General features: G+C 33.1%; 2 protein-coding genes across 3 annotated transcripts; one reads left to right on the forward strand and one right to left on the reverse strand.

Moving 5' to 3' along the window:
• Window positions 1–412: 412 nt before the first annotated feature.
• Window positions 413–3205, reverse strand: LOC131617340 (eukaryotic translation initiation factor 6-like). 2 transcript variants are annotated; one of them, XM_058888656.1, is made up of 8 exons: window positions 2939–3205; window positions 2788–2843; window positions 2601–2697; window positions 2411–2496; window positions 2072–2116; window positions 1127–1257; window positions 934–1044; window positions 413–853 (listed from the first exon to the last, which is right to left on the reverse strand). In XM_058888656.1, exons 2-8 carry the CDS (start codon window positions 2795–2797, stop codon window positions 617–619), a joined length of 717 nt encoding a protein of 238 aa, XP_058744639.1. In that variant the 5' UTR covers window positions 2798–2843; window positions 2939–3205; the 3' UTR covers window positions 413–616. The 2 variants fall into 2 exon arrangements, with proteins under 2 accessions (XP_058744639.1, XP_058744634.1); XM_058888651.1 differs by having other exon boundaries at window positions 3038–3204.
• Window positions 3206–12547: 9342 nt separating this feature from the next.
• LOC131617356 (uncharacterized) lies at window positions 12548–13543 on the forward strand. Its single transcript, XM_058888665.1, has one exon. The coding sequence runs from the start codon at window positions 12592–12594 to the stop codon at window positions 13504–13506; it is 915 nt and encodes a 304-aa protein (XP_058744648.1). The 5' UTR covers window positions 12548–12591; the 3' UTR covers window positions 13507–13543.
• The last annotated feature ends 1658 nt before the right edge of the window (window positions 13544–15201 follow it).

Consider the following 15201-nt stretch of genomic DNA (forward strand, 5'->3'; position numbering starts at 1 on the left):
AATTCTTGAAAACATAATCAATTCTATTTAAGATCAACCAAACACGTCAAAATCAATTTTAGGCATTTAAAATAAGTGGAACCAAACATTGACTATGTGATGTTATGTGTGGGAGAGTATTTTCCGGTCTAAACTATCAAATGTACGAACCGATGAATTATCATGCTTTAAAGAGTATGGGTTGATCATTACTTTAGTGTCCATATATGCGGTATCTAAACCCATATCCCCATACCAAAGATACCACCCATCGTTCATTCTCGCACCCATTTTAGGGCATATGAAAAGAAGTATACCGGTTGTTGTTGACCATCTATTCTCGGACTAGGACGGTGTTGACCACTTCTTAGAAGGCACCCAAATAAAGAAACAAGGGTTCTCCTGGAAGTGGTCTGGTTAACACTAATGGAGTGAACAGGGATAAAAAAGAGAATGTATTCACAAATTTAATGTAAAAAATATTGGCCAAAAAATCTTGTTACATCTATTCCTCGTGCTTATATTTGGAAAGACAACAACGGTAAATCAGGAAAAAGAAACTATCATCAAAATTAAAAAAGAACTTTACAACAAGCAATAAAACTTGGCATGAAAAATTGAATACTTTTATCTAAACTCAATTATCATCCTCATCGCAACTAGGAGGATTGCCTCCCCCCCTCAGTTTGAAAACACTCTCAATCACTGAGAGTTCTGTCGCCGTGGTGTCTAAACCACAAAATGCTGTCCAATCATTTACTGTCATGCCAGCACCTATTACTTCACTACCGCGATTAACAGTTCCAGCAACCAACGGAACTTGAAGAAGCGTAGAAAGTTCATCCAAGTCTTCAATCGAAGTATGCGGGTGGACCTGCATTCAGTGTATGTCAAAAGATATACAACATTCTTTCAAATCGAAACATTCAAGGGGATATGATGACTTGTACTTACCAAACCACCTTTGTTGGAGAAAGCACAGTAACTTCCCACAAGAACATTGCCGGCAACTGTCTGCCTAAAAACTTCTACTCCAAGAACATCTGCAAGGACCTCCTCAGTTTCCTGATCAAACAATTTCACAGTAAATACTAGATCAACAATAGAATAGCACACAAAAAAGCTATAATCTATAATAATACAATACCCTGTCGAGATCAGTGTGCGTGAGGGCCACATGGTCATTACATGCTATACAATTTCCCAGGGCAGATAATTTTTCTTCTATACGCTGAACACGAACATGATCAGGTAGACTGTTTTTCAAATGTTGAAGTTCTTCAATAGTAGCCATGAAAAAAAAGATCAAAGTCAGTCCAACATCAAAATCGGTGCTTAGTTTCATGTCACCAGCAAATGTGAAACAATGTAAGGAAAAAAATACTAATTAATCCTAGGTGCTTTAATGAAGTTGCATTTGCAGGGTAACATGTTCATATTATAATGAATAAAGTGCTATTGATATATATTAGCGACAAAATGAGTTTCAAAGTACAATCGATCCGCAATGTGTTCGGAGCACTATTTAAGCAATTTATCACATCACAGTTAACAGTTGTTTATATCATTATTCAAACGCAAAGCCATGTTCTGAGTTCCTTTGAACGAGTGAATAAATTTTAATACAAAAATGAGAACTACAGATTTTAGGTATCATCAATGTAGCTCACACATCTTCACCACTAAACACTACATTTCATATTGTAGACGGGACTGAGTCAAATGATGAAAAGAATCACATAAGTTTTAAAAAACAAACGGTTAAAACCAAGAACCTATAAGGCCATGATATGCCAAATTCGAAAACTAAAACACAAGTTTATAATCACTCTCACTCCCACAACAAAACCTGAATATATCTAGTAAGATGAATAAGCGATCATTAACTAACAGAACTTCACAATATCTGGTTTTTTCAGTTTTTCCTCAACCAGAAGTCAACAAAAGATGTTTCACCAATTACAACAATGCCACAAAATCAAGGTTAGACTACGTTTTGATAATGTTATTTAATACAAAAGTTGAGATATACTGCACAATGTAAAATACCACTAAACAATTCTACAAATAATAACATAATAACAGGAATTACCTTGGTCTGTGGTGGTATGAGGCAATAGAAGTCCATTCTTGTTTCCTACAAACCAATAATAGTAAGTTAAATTAGACAATATTTTAAAATCAACTAATTCATAAAACAATAAACATAAGAAACTAATAGCATTTTTGAATTAGCGTTTTATTTGTCACTCTCGCGTCCCAATACAATATTCACGTGATTTTAAGAAGCTGCAATTCCTAACTTTTGTCTATTCGTACGTTTAAAGGGTATTCAAATTTCAACATAACCATCTTTTTATTGTTTTACTAAAGGAAGAAAATTGTAACTGATCCATACACTATTCAAAGTAACCAAGAAAAAACTCTTTACCAATACAAAGACGGCCAACAATACGAGTTCCACCAATGGAAGTTTTGATCACAGGGATAACATCCGATAACTCAGCCTCAAATGTACTGCATCAAATCAAACCACAAAATTAATTTATTCATCAAGATAATTGTAACAGCAATTCCGGTCCATTTGAAACAAAGAAAAAAAAACAAAAACAAACAAAAACCTGTAGAAACTTTCCGAGCCTCCAATGGCAACCAAACAATATGCATTGGTAAGTTTTGAGAAGGCACCAACTTCGCAAGAATTCTCGAAGCGAACTCCTGCATAAAACCATAATCACAAGTCTATCATGAAGCAATTATATATTGAATTTGAAATAACATTTGATAAGAAAATGTTTCATCACTTACTATGTGCCATATCAGAAAGAACAGAAATCTTTGATCTGATTAACCAAGTTTAATATCTGAAATCATGAAATGAGAAAAAATAAAGCGTGTTAGTATTGATTAATAGTAAAAAGTAGAATGAAAGTGATTCTTGGTTTGTGATTTATTATACCTAGTAAAGTGAAAATGCAAAAGAGAGCTAAAAGCATTGATAAGCATGCATAAGGGTTATTATGGAAGAAAGAAGAGAGGGAATGGACGTATCGGTTACCAGGAAGCAGGAGCCAAGAGGAAGCGGTGGATGAAGGAGGGATGCAACGATCAAAAACCCTACGAAAGTGTAGGCTAACGGAATCGATACCCAATTTTTATTTCGGTAAGTTTAAAATGATTACCCAAATAAAATATCCTAACCTATACAAAATAAGACCCTAGGAACAATCGAACTTAGTCAAGACATATTCATTTCATAAAGGTATATCGGATTTTGACCTCACACTCTAGTTAAAAGAAGTCTTTAAATCTTATGAGTAATTGTGTTCAAATCCAAATCAATCAAAATACAAAAGGTAATTGATCTAAAAAAAATCAAAAAATCGCAAAAAAAAAATAGAAATTTACCTAAATGTTTCACCAATTACAATGCCAATTTTTCTGGGAACATGGAGTCTAGCATTCAACCGCTTTTCAAACATCCATCACTTCAACCAATCATATGTGTTTTCCATCACTACTTTCATTTTAATGAAGCGGTTAATGTACTCGTGTAGGGTTTTCTTATTTCAAGGAATGACTCATCTAAGGATAGCCATGATCGTAGGTCAACATCTTTAGGCAGTAAATTGGGCGGTGAAGGCATCATCGAGGTCCTTCCATGAGTCTATGCTCCCATGTAAAAGGGTCTTGAACTACATCATCATGGCTCTAGTCAGGGTTAGTGTGAAAAGCTTGCACTTTACTTCCCTTAGGGCATGATAGTAATCCATCTGGTTGTGTAGATGCTTAACATGCTTGTCTGGATCCCCGATTGTGTCATAACTTTGTAGCTTTGGAGGCTTCTCCATTAACCTCAGAATTCTACTGTCGAGGATGCGAGCAGATAATAGGTTCATTTGTGAATGATGAGGGCAGAAAACCTCAGAGGGAGTATGACAATCTCTCATTCCTTCAGGGTTAGGTGGAATAGTTATGTGTTTTCTTTGTTAGTCTCGTACAAACGACCTTGGTGTTTCTCCTTGTAGTGTTGATGTCTTAATGAAGATTAACTTAGATACAATGGCTTGATTATCCTAAGATTTTGCTCCTCGTATAATGTTATTCCTTGGTGTCATATGTTGTATGCTCTTCTCAATTCTGAATAACGCCTCTGCCAAGAACTGTGAATCCTGGTGGTGCACAAGATTATAAATGATGTTGAGTAGGTCGATGACTCATAGAATTCCAAGATTAGCTTGCAAAAGTTGAAGACCAGAAAGCATTTCCTAGTATAACACTTGGTGCAAAGGTTCTCCTTGGTGAAATTATTGTGTAGATCCGAAGAAAGAAAGAGTGTGAAATGATCATTGATTAACTCTCAATGGAACATGATCTTGTTGTGCAAGGTTAGAAAGAGACACCACCTGAACTGGATCTTATTTTGTTTGAGAAGAAGGATGAGGTTTGGATGCTTCAACGACAACTTGCCGTTGAACGATATATCGAGTGACTTTGGACACCACCACGCTTGATGTATCTAAGGATGAATATGTCTAAGGAAAAGGTTGAAACTTGAAGAAGAAAGTGAAGGATAGAAAAACACTTAGAAAGGGGGGGTTTGAATAAGTGTGACTTTAAAAACTCTTAAGATAAAAAAATTGCACAATGATTTTTATCCTGGTTCGTTGTTAACGAAACTACTTCAGTCCACCCCTTAGAGTGATTTACCTCAACTGAGGATTTAATCCACTAATCAGTCTTGATTACAATGGTTTTCCACTTAGATACCTTCAAAGTCTTCTAGAGTATTCTGATCACACCTTGATCACTCTAGGAACACAATGCTTAGATACCTTCTAAGACTTCTAGAGAATCCGATCACAACTTGATCTCCTCTAGTTTTTTACAAATGAATGTAAACAAATTCTTACAAGAGTTACAATGCTTCTTAATAAGCTATTATCACAACTGTGATTTTTCTCTTAAGTTTAAGCTTAATCTCACTAAGATATTACAACAATAATGAAGTGAGGTTGAAGATGAAGTTTTGAGAGCTTTTCACTTTGACAGCGTTTCTGTATGTATGCGTAGAGTGTTGTTTGTAGCTTCTCATCAGAACTTCTATTTATAAGCGTTTTGAGAAGATGACCGTTGGGAGCATTTAATGCGTTGCGTGATCCGTACAACATTGCATTTAATGTTTCACTCTTTTGTCAACTACCTCGAGCCTTGCTTTTCCTGCTTTAACTGACTTTGCCTTTAATAGCTTCTAACGTTCCTTTTGTCAGTCAGCGTAGCCTGCCATCTTGTACTTGCTTCTGATCTGATCTTTGTAGATACAACGTTTGAATATATCAGAGTCAAACAGCTTGGTGCAGAGCATCTTCTTGTCTTCTGACCTTGAAGTGCTTCTTAGCGTGATACAATAAGAACTTCAGTGCTTCTGCTTCTGATCTCAAGTTCTTCTGATGCTTCAATAGACCATGTTCTGATTCTGCTTGACTATCTTCTGATGTCTTGCGAGAGCATGTTCTGATGTTGCATGCTGAACCTTCTGAGTCAGTGCTTCTTGCGTTGATTTTGTGCATACTCTTTATATATTTTCTGAAATGGAAATTGCATAGGATTAGAGTACCACATTGTCTTAAGCAAAATTCATATACATTGTTATCATCAAAACTAAGAATATTGATCAGAACAATTCTTGTTCTAACAGAAAGAACGCGAAATAGAGATATCAAACTTTAGAAAGAAGATATGCATTTTTAGATTGAAAGAAATCTAGACATGGAAATTTGCGGGGATCAAATGTCAATTGCCATAGAGAGTACCACTGTTCAGATCAAAACTAGAAATGATTAATGAGAAGATGAAGTAGTGCTTTGATGCGGTAGACTTGAGCTTCCGATGCAGTATAGAGGGGGTGACTTGAAAGGTTAGTGTTTCATCGCCGAAGTCAGTGAGAGAATAACGAGTGATGTATGATTGAGGGAGTATTTGGATACCTGAGGACCATGCACTTTCACTCTTATATAGTGGGGGCAGTTAAAATCATCTACGAAGAGTGTGAAATGTACTTCAAGCAATCGTCTGCTTAATTTGGACAGTGGATGATGTTGCAAGGATGAAGTTGCTTTCCCTATGTGAGAATGGGGAACACCCGTTCCCTCACTTGCTTTGCCTTGACCTTTTGAGCGGCACAGAACAAAAATGTTCAATTCTCAATCAAAATTTTAGACCAAATTATTTTGGAGGAAATTCACGTTAAAGAGATGGAAGAACATAAATTCACACACAAATAACTAAATACGTAAATCACAATCAATCTAACTAAAACAAATATGAATACTTTGCTCTAATATATTGGAGACCATAACTTATATATAATGTAATGCGATGAAAGATTAAAATTTCTCTTATTTCGAATTAGATCATTCCAACATCTATACAGGTTGATTTCATATCAATTAATTAATTATATAATTAATTATTCTATTAAAATTTAATTAGACTTATTATTTAATTTAATCACTAAGATCACTAATTGATAAATAATTAATATAAATAAATAAATATAATTATATTGAAATATAATAATTAAGTAAAATCTTTCAACACTTTTTTGTTTCATTTAAGGAAGAATTTGTCGGTCTCTTAAAACTAAATTTCTAGAAGTAAAGCATCCTATTTATTTATAAACCATAAAAAATAAAGGAGGATAATGTTCTTTAAAAACTTCAATATATAGTGGATATTAGATTTCAAAAGTGTAATTCTCATTTTCTTATTTTTTTAAACTTAAAAAGTGTAATTTTAAAGCTCAAAGATATTAAAATTAAGAAGAGAATACCAATAAATTTTACATCAAAACTAATAAATCCAAATGATTTGAAAAATGATAATTTAAGACATAATGTGACGTTAAACATCCCATAAAAAAAGTGATGTTAAACATGATGATTTGAAAATTGAAAATTTGTCAAATGGTAATGTTTTTTTTCCCTTTTCCTGAGCAATAAATGGTGATGTTAAAATAAGTGATTGAGTTTTTTTTTTTTGTGGGTTATACCAATGAGTGTTTAGAGTAGTGTTGAGTGTGAGGTGGAAGAGAGAGGTGTTGAGAAAACTCAACACAATTGAGGCTGACGCAGGGGGGCATGTGGCAGCTTCTGATTTGCTGGCCAGATTTTTATCCATTTAATACTTTGAACTCAATTATTTCGTTGCAAATTATTTTTTTTTTATCAAAATTCATGATTTTTTTTTCTCTATAAATAGAGACTTGGTTCATTTGATTTGGACACAGAAAAAAAATCAAGTTTTTCACTATCTTAATCTTATTATTATCTTTCTATTAGTGTTTACGTTACTTGTGTGTTGTATTTTAATTTAATTTAATATGATTTGTATCGTATCGTATCCGATTATTTAAATAAATTTTGTTTTTATTACAAAAAATTAAAAAATAAATTGTTAAGTATTTATTATTTTAATTTAATTTTAATCGATAATTGTAATTTTATGTAATTATAAAAATAAAAATAAAATTTAAATAAGAATATGAAAATAAAAAGTGGTGGGGTAGGGTGTTGAGTGAAAAACCATTGGAGAAGGTAAAAGTTGAATGAGTGTTGAGTTATTAGGTGGAAGAGAGAGAAAATGATGTGGAATGTTGGGAGTTGAAAAAGTGGGTGTTGAGTGTTGAAACTATTGTAAATGGTCTCTAGTAAAGTTCAATTTGTGCTAAAGAGCAATAAACAAATGTCTCTATCGAAGTTAGTTTCTTCCCTAGAAATAATTATGTGAAAGAGACAATGCACACAATATTAATGCTTCTTTCTTTGTTACAGAAAAAGTTATCAATTCTCAAGCATATACCTCTTAGAAAGAATTTATTTCCATGAGAGCTATATCTGTCAATTTGAATTCATATTCCAAGTATATATTTATGGTTGCTCGAGAGTGGAGCATCAATATCAACTGTGACCATACTCCATAATAGGGATGACCCGATAAGGTCATGGTCATCTTTTTATAAAGAGTTGGAGATGAGAGAATAATCAAGTCAAGGATATGTATAGTCTTATTGTTTAAGAGAATATTTTAGTCTGTTGCCTATGTTACTTTGTTTGGTTTATAAATGACAACTTCTCCCCTCTTTTATAAGTTTAAAGTTAGAGTTTTATGTAAATCCAATAGAAGATTCTTTCGTCTTCATCTATTTTATATTTCTCTACAATTTTCTTTGAATTAACTTGTGTTATGTAAGGGTGAAATTTAAGGTTTATAAGCATACTTGAATATAAATTATTTGTTAAACTTTATAGTGGGAGTTATCTTAGAAGACAAGTTGTCATAAGATCTCTTTGACTCTGTTATTGGACAACCCTTAGTCAGTCTTGATCAAGTGTATAACTAGGGTTTGACCATCTCCTAGTTCACAGGTTAATGTAAGTGGTTATTTAATATACATTGATTAATGTAAGTGGTTATTTAATATAACTTAATTTTTTAAATTATCATTTTCTAATTCAATTCAAAGGTTATATATTTAGTTAAGGATTGGTAAAACACTCAAACCACATAGGATAAAAGAAACTCATTTACTAAAAAATACATTGCATAACTCTTTCAAAATTAAGGATCTTGAGAAATGGAAGTATTTTATTGGGATTGAGTTGCACATTCTTAACATGGAGTTTCCTTGTGCCAAAGGAAATATTATTCGAATTTTCATGAAGATTCATAAATGTTATATTGCACACCAATCTCTACTCCTTCTAATCCTGCTTCAAAGTTACCTCAAGTTGCTAGCCTACCTTATCTTGATATTCTTGCATATCAAAGATCAGTTGCCATGTTTTTGTACCTCAATGCTACCAAATCCGACATCACTTTCCGCACTTAAAAATGAAGTCAAATCCTATATTCTCCCACCATGAATCATTTCCATGTTGTAGCCTGAGTTATAAGATACTTAAAGACTTATCTTGGTTGTGTCATATTATTTTCTAGAGACTTAAAAGTTCAATTATAAGGATATCCAAATGCATATTGGGATGGTTGTTTGGATTGAAGGAGATCAATTTTAAGTAAATGTTTCTTTCTAGGGAAAACACTCATATCTTGGAAAACCAAGAAACAATCGACTATCTCAAAGTCTTCATCTGAAGCCGAATATAGGGCATTATTTGCAGCCATTTGTCAGATCTAATGGTTGATTTACTTGCTTAAAGACTTGTAGGTTAACATCATTAGAACCTTATTCCTCTGTTGTGATAATCAAAGCACACTTCACATTGCTGACAATCTAGTATTCCATGAGAAAACAAAACACTTAAGAATTTGATTGTAACATAGTTAGAGAAAATTTATCAGTAGAAATAATGAAGTTGCTACCTGTGTCATCCATAGCACAATTAGTTATTTTTTCTCACTAAACCACTATTACCTCAACCTTTTCATACTTTGTTATCCAAGTTGTAGATGATGGTAATTTACTAACCTTCAATTTATGGAGATGTTACACTAAAGTGATAAAGTTGCTTACATTACATTTCAAGTAATGGCAAGACATGTACAATCACAACTTAATTAGCATGTGAAGAAAAATTAGTTAAAGTTGTTAAATTTTTTAGAAAGGTAGTTACAAGTTAGTTTTTAAGGATAAAAGTCACACTATATTGTATCTTAGCATACAATACCATACCATGAGGACTAAATCCTATATATAAACTATATGTAAAGACTTGTAATAATCATTTATTAATAATAATAATAATAATAATACATCATTTCAAGTTTTTTTTTCCAGTTTTATAATAGAAATCCTTATACTTTTACTTAAAATCTGAAAGGATCATATTCAAATTTAAAATTAGTTGTCAAATTTACTTGGTGAAAATGATAATTTTCAATGTCAATTGTAGTTAGTGCCGAGAAGACATGTTGGTAGATAGAATAAATATGTAGGTCGATCTGAACATGGAAAGCAAAGGGACAACGTAAGTAAATGTTGTATGTAATGTGGGGGATTGATCCTTATAGTGACACTATTTATGTGACTCTCAGTACTTCTTTTGTGAGAATGCATCTAATCATTTTGATTTCTAATTCCAAAGCAACCTTATGCTTAACAACTTGTGTTGAGCGGCAGATTGAGTGACTTTAGACGTCACCATGCTTGATGAATTTGAGATAGATCTGTTTGAGAAAGAAGTTAAGCTTCAAGAAAGAAGATTGGTGATCTGGATCTTTGGATTAGGAGAGATCTTAGTATGGAAATTAATAGGAATCAGAAGTTGAATCTCATAGACTGTGCAATTTTCTGTTATAGAGCCATAATGTTCTTTGAAACATTGAGATAAGATCTTGGATTACCGGAGCAAGTTTCCAACGTGGCGGAGAGGGGGCTGACCTGCAAGGTTAACACTCCAATGCCTAGTTCAATGAGCGAATAAAAAGTAATATGAGAGTGTGAATGAATTTGAATATCTGAAATGACATGTTTCACCCTTACATACTAAAAGTGGTTGAAAGCGTTCACGTGTGGTGCCATGCGATTTGTGATATTGATGTGCTAAAATGTGTTATTGTTATTCTAATCAAACAAATGTCTACTTGTTCGGCCGCTATTCTGTTGAAAGCTCACTCTTGTGCTTTGCGAATGGCCCCAAACATTAGATAAAATGTATAGATCGATCTCAATGTGACAAGTAGAGGAAAAATGTAAGCAAATGTTAAATTTATGTTATATGTCATGTGGGTGATCGATCCTTACAGTGACAATAGTTGTGCGACATTGAGTAGAGCGATATGTATTGAGTGACTTTAGAGATGAAAAGTCATGGTAATTTTAGTGTATTTTAAGGCGTTTTATGAAATAAATAAATAAATAGTTAATATGAAAAAGAGTGATACAAAAGAGAGATATAAAAAAATTTAGGGTGACTTTTCCTCTCTAAAATCACCAAAACCCTACCCCAAAGAGTAACTACTTCTTTCGTGAGAATGCCTCTAATTCTTTTGATTTCCAATCAACCTTAATCACATGCTTATAATATGAGTGCTGCTATTCTTACATTGAAAATCTTACACCCTATCCTACACCATCTCAAATACAAGCATGGGCATGTGTGTATGTATTTTGAAATAGTGGAAAAAAAATTATTAAATATATTAAGAAAACATAAACCGTATTAATGTACGGTGTAGGTGTCATTTTTGAGTGTATCAATATCATTTCTCTTTTAATATACCGACAATCTTTTATTTTAGTATGCATTTAGATTTCTTTCTCAATCATCGGGTCTATATTGATTTCTTTCTCAATCATTGGGTCTATACTGTCTTAACCAAAGTCACCAACACTGGACAAACCATGTGAAATTTTATTAGTTTTATGAATCGTTAAATTTATTTAGATTTTTTCACCAACTTTTTATGTGACTAAAAATGAAAGATATAATACACAATGATGTTCTAATAATTGGAAGCAAGACCCATAATACTCCTTTCGTACGTGGTAGTGTCCTACCATTCCACGTACACTCATTACACCTCACTTTGAGCAAATAATCACCCCCAATAGGCCAATACTATAATATACAGTAGTTTGCTTTATTGTTTCACTGCAAAACAAAGAAGAAAAACATGGGGTGGAGGTGGATCCCTCTGAACCCTTTCAACGGTACACAACCCAATAAACTTGTATTTATTTAGGTCCCCATTGTCTCTTTCTACACACCTCCATTGCAGCTATAGAATCAATTTTATTCATGTGCTATGAAGCGCCGACACGCCATCCAGAAGGCGTGTCGCCGCGTCGGACACGTATCGGACACGGATACTCGTACGACACGCGTACGACACGTATCTGACACGTTTTTGCAGTGTCCAACAAAAAAAATAATTTAATTGCAGCGGACACGGATACGACACCTTGTTTCAAATAAAGGACACACCTAACTCAAAAAAATTTAGATTTAAAAAAAAAAAAGAGGCTCAACTCAATAATTATTAGATTTTGATTTATAAAAATAATAAGATTTTCTTACCTTTCATATTTCACTTCTCCACTATAAAAATAACACAATTAGGATTCCTTATTTTTTTCTTATTCAGGATTCCTTATTTTTTTCTTATTCCACAGTTTAGAGACCGGTTTTATCAGTATAGAGGGACTATGATATGATTTGTATTATTTTGTTTTTGTGGATTTATATCTTTTTTTTGTTAATTGAAAGTACTAAGTTTAAATATATATAAATTTTACTTCTCGTTTCAAACTCTATAAATTGTGCTCATGCATTGCATTATTATATGAATATATGAAATATATATAGCCGTGTCCGTGTCCTATGTTTTCTATATTAGCGGTGTCCTCGTGTCCGTGTCCGTGTCGTATCCCGTGTCCGTATCCGAGTCCGGGCTTCATAGAATCATGTGTCAACATCATATTCACTTTATGTTCAATCTAATAGTGACACATTCCATTTATTAAAATGCTTATTCATCTTTCTCTATATAGATGCATACATTGCACCACCACATTATCAATTGGTCATCTTCTCTTCTGTCTCTTTAACCTTGTCTCGTGTGCTTTACCGAATATCAAAATATTATCACACCATGAAAGCACCAACCATCCTAAAGAGCTTTCTCTTGCGCCAATCTCTGGCTGCGGTAGCCCCTTTGCCGGAAAAAACCCGATTCGACCGAGAACTCACGGCCGAACTTGACACCCTTGGTGGTGAAATTGGGTTGGCTCAATTGCTTGATGCTGCCATCAAAACTCAGAAAATTGCATTAGATTCATTAGTGAACGTTACGTATAGAGATGATTATGATCGTGGAGATGTTGATAAGTACTTAGAAGACAACGTTGAGATTCTTGATGTATGCAATTATTTTGTAGAAAAAATTGAGAATATCAATAACTATGTAGACACATTAAAAATTGTTGTACATTTAGTTGATAATAGTTCTAGTCCAAAGCCTAATAAAGTTGCAACTAAACATGCATTGGATCATTTGAATTCATCATCATGTCAAAGTGTAGCAAAGAAATCAAGCAAAGGATTGAAAAATTTGTTAAGGCAGAGACTATGTCATCATGGAACAGATATAAGTGAGATTATGTGCGGTTCTAAGGCTATGGCATTGATGTGCTTAAGGTTTCTTGAACTTGGTTTGTCATTTGATTCAACAAGTGGAAAATTGCAAGTGATGAAACTTTCTCAGCCTACAAGTTCTTCATGGTTGAGATTATTAAATGAATTGGCAAAGAAAAGAGAAGCAAGTGTTGATGAGAAGAAAGTGCAGGAAAATAGGTCATCTTTGTTGCAGCAGACAGTGTATGCAGCTAGAGAATTGAAGGAACAAATGAAGAAGGAAAAGGAGATGAAATGTTGTGTTGAGAGATTGAAGAGAAGGTGCAAGGAATTGGAGGGTATGGTTGAGGATATTGAGGAAAGAGTAAAAGAATTGTATAAATGTTTGATTGATGTTAGGATGACTCTTCTGGGAATCCTTTCACAGCACTAAATTCTGTAGATCTGATATTCATTAGAATAGTTAGCTTGGAATTTTGGCTAATTATAATTAGGATAGTCACTGCATAAATGAAGTATAGATTTCAAAAAGAAAAGGTTATTTTGATATGTAAATTTTTTGAGATATTATTTGTGAACATAAATATATTTATATATACTTCACTTGTATCAGTTCAAATACTACTAGGTATTTTTACACTTATGTCTCTAGTTATTTTTAGTTTTTGTCATGTTCTCCTCATAATACTCATATGTCTATGTTGATGTAAAACTTGTTTCTTTCCTAAAGAGGGTAGTGGGAATGAGACAATTCAAGAAATATTTATGGTTCTTTGTAACTGAAAAAATTCAACCTTTGTAGGTGTGAGATATTGGATCGAATTCTAGTATGATCGAAGGGTAGCTTTTTGGTTCGACAGTTCGACAAAGTTAAGCATGAAGTCGAAGGTTGTTCACATGCTGATGTCGAAGTGTGCATGCTGTAGTCGAAGATGAGTCTAGCATGCAGATGTCGAAGATGCTAGGGTTGTTAGCATGTTAAATTAGGTTTTAGTGTTTAAACCCTAATTTGTTAAGTTAACTTGTTTATTAAGTTGGCTTGTGTAATGGACCTTGCTGAAAAAGCCCATTAGTTAGTATGTTAGGTTTTATTATAAATAACATACTAGCATTTCATCATTAAAAAGCTGCAAATCTTAATTTAGGGTGAGATGAGTTATTTGTTATTCTTGTAAACTTGTAATCTTGTTTTAAGAGAAAGTAAAAGAATAGCAGTTATAACCAATTCTTGTGTTCTTCTTCTTCATTGTTCTTTATTCTTTCCTTGCATTATACTTTGTTCTTGACATCGTTTTTCACAACAGTAGGCCTTTTAATGAGCCATACTAGCTAAGCTATCCATTTGAACTCATATTCCGAATTAACATATATGGTTGACGGAAAGTGGAGTATCAATTATGACCATACTCCACCAAAAGGGAAATGAATTTAAAAGAGATATGCATATGCTGGAAATGGAATGGAAAGGTTCATATACTTCTAAGCACTAGATACATGTCAAGATATTCATATACTTGAACGAACAAGGAGAATTTAGAATACTTAGGAGCTGAACTTGTTACTTCTAGCACACTTTTACATTCGTTAGTTACCATGCACTCATAATACTGACTGTTTTAAGGTTTTGAAAAAATTGTCAAGGAAGAAATTATCAGGTCGAATCGAAAACTATGTCGCTCTATTGAAGACATTTTACGACATAAGAAATAGTGCAAGACAGACGATCAATAACGACATTTCGAAGATAAAACAACTTTGTTCTTTGTTGTACGATTACTACTTATACGGTAGATAATCGATCTATAAATACAATCTTTATGACACAAAGACCATTCTAAATAATTTTTCGGACAAGGAGAAATTTATATAATTCTCAAAAGAGAATTCAATAATGGTCGTTTGAACACTCCAAATAATTTCTCAAACAATGAGAAACTCAACTAATTCTTAAATGAGAATTCAATAATGGTCGTTTGACCACTCCAAATAATTTCTCGAATGAGAAGAAATTCAAATTATTCTTCAAAGAGAATTCAAGAAATTACTCGAAAATTCAACAAGTAGAAACAATGCAGAGTAAAGAGAATGAGGAAGGAAAAACTCAAAAGTAGTTTTTGGTGTATTTTAG

This window comes from Vicia villosa, linkage group LG1 (assembly GCF_029867415.1).
Source record: "Vicia villosa cultivar HV-30 ecotype Madison, WI linkage group LG1, Vvil1.0, whole genome shotgun sequence".
In the NCBI taxonomy this organism is placed as follows: Eukaryota; Viridiplantae; Streptophyta; class Magnoliopsida; order Fabales; family Fabaceae; genus Vicia; species Vicia villosa.

What these genes read in the sequence shown, in the direction of transcription:
- LOC131617340 (XM_058888656.1), bottom strand. An exon ending in GGCTCGGAAAGTTTCTACAG is followed by an intron (nt 2,497 to 2,600) that starts GTTTTTGTTTGT and finishes GATTTGATGCAG; the next exon opens with TACATTTGAGGCTGAGTTAT. An exon ending in CGCACACTGATCTCGACAGG is followed by an intron (nt 1,045 to 1,126) that starts GTATTGTATTAT and finishes TTGTTTGATCAG; the next exon opens with GAAACTGAGGAGGTCCTTGC.
- LOC131617356 (XM_058888665.1), top strand. Translation starts at nt 12,592, where the DNA reads ATGAAAGCACCAACCATCCTAAAGAGCTTTCTCTTGCGCCAATCTCTG.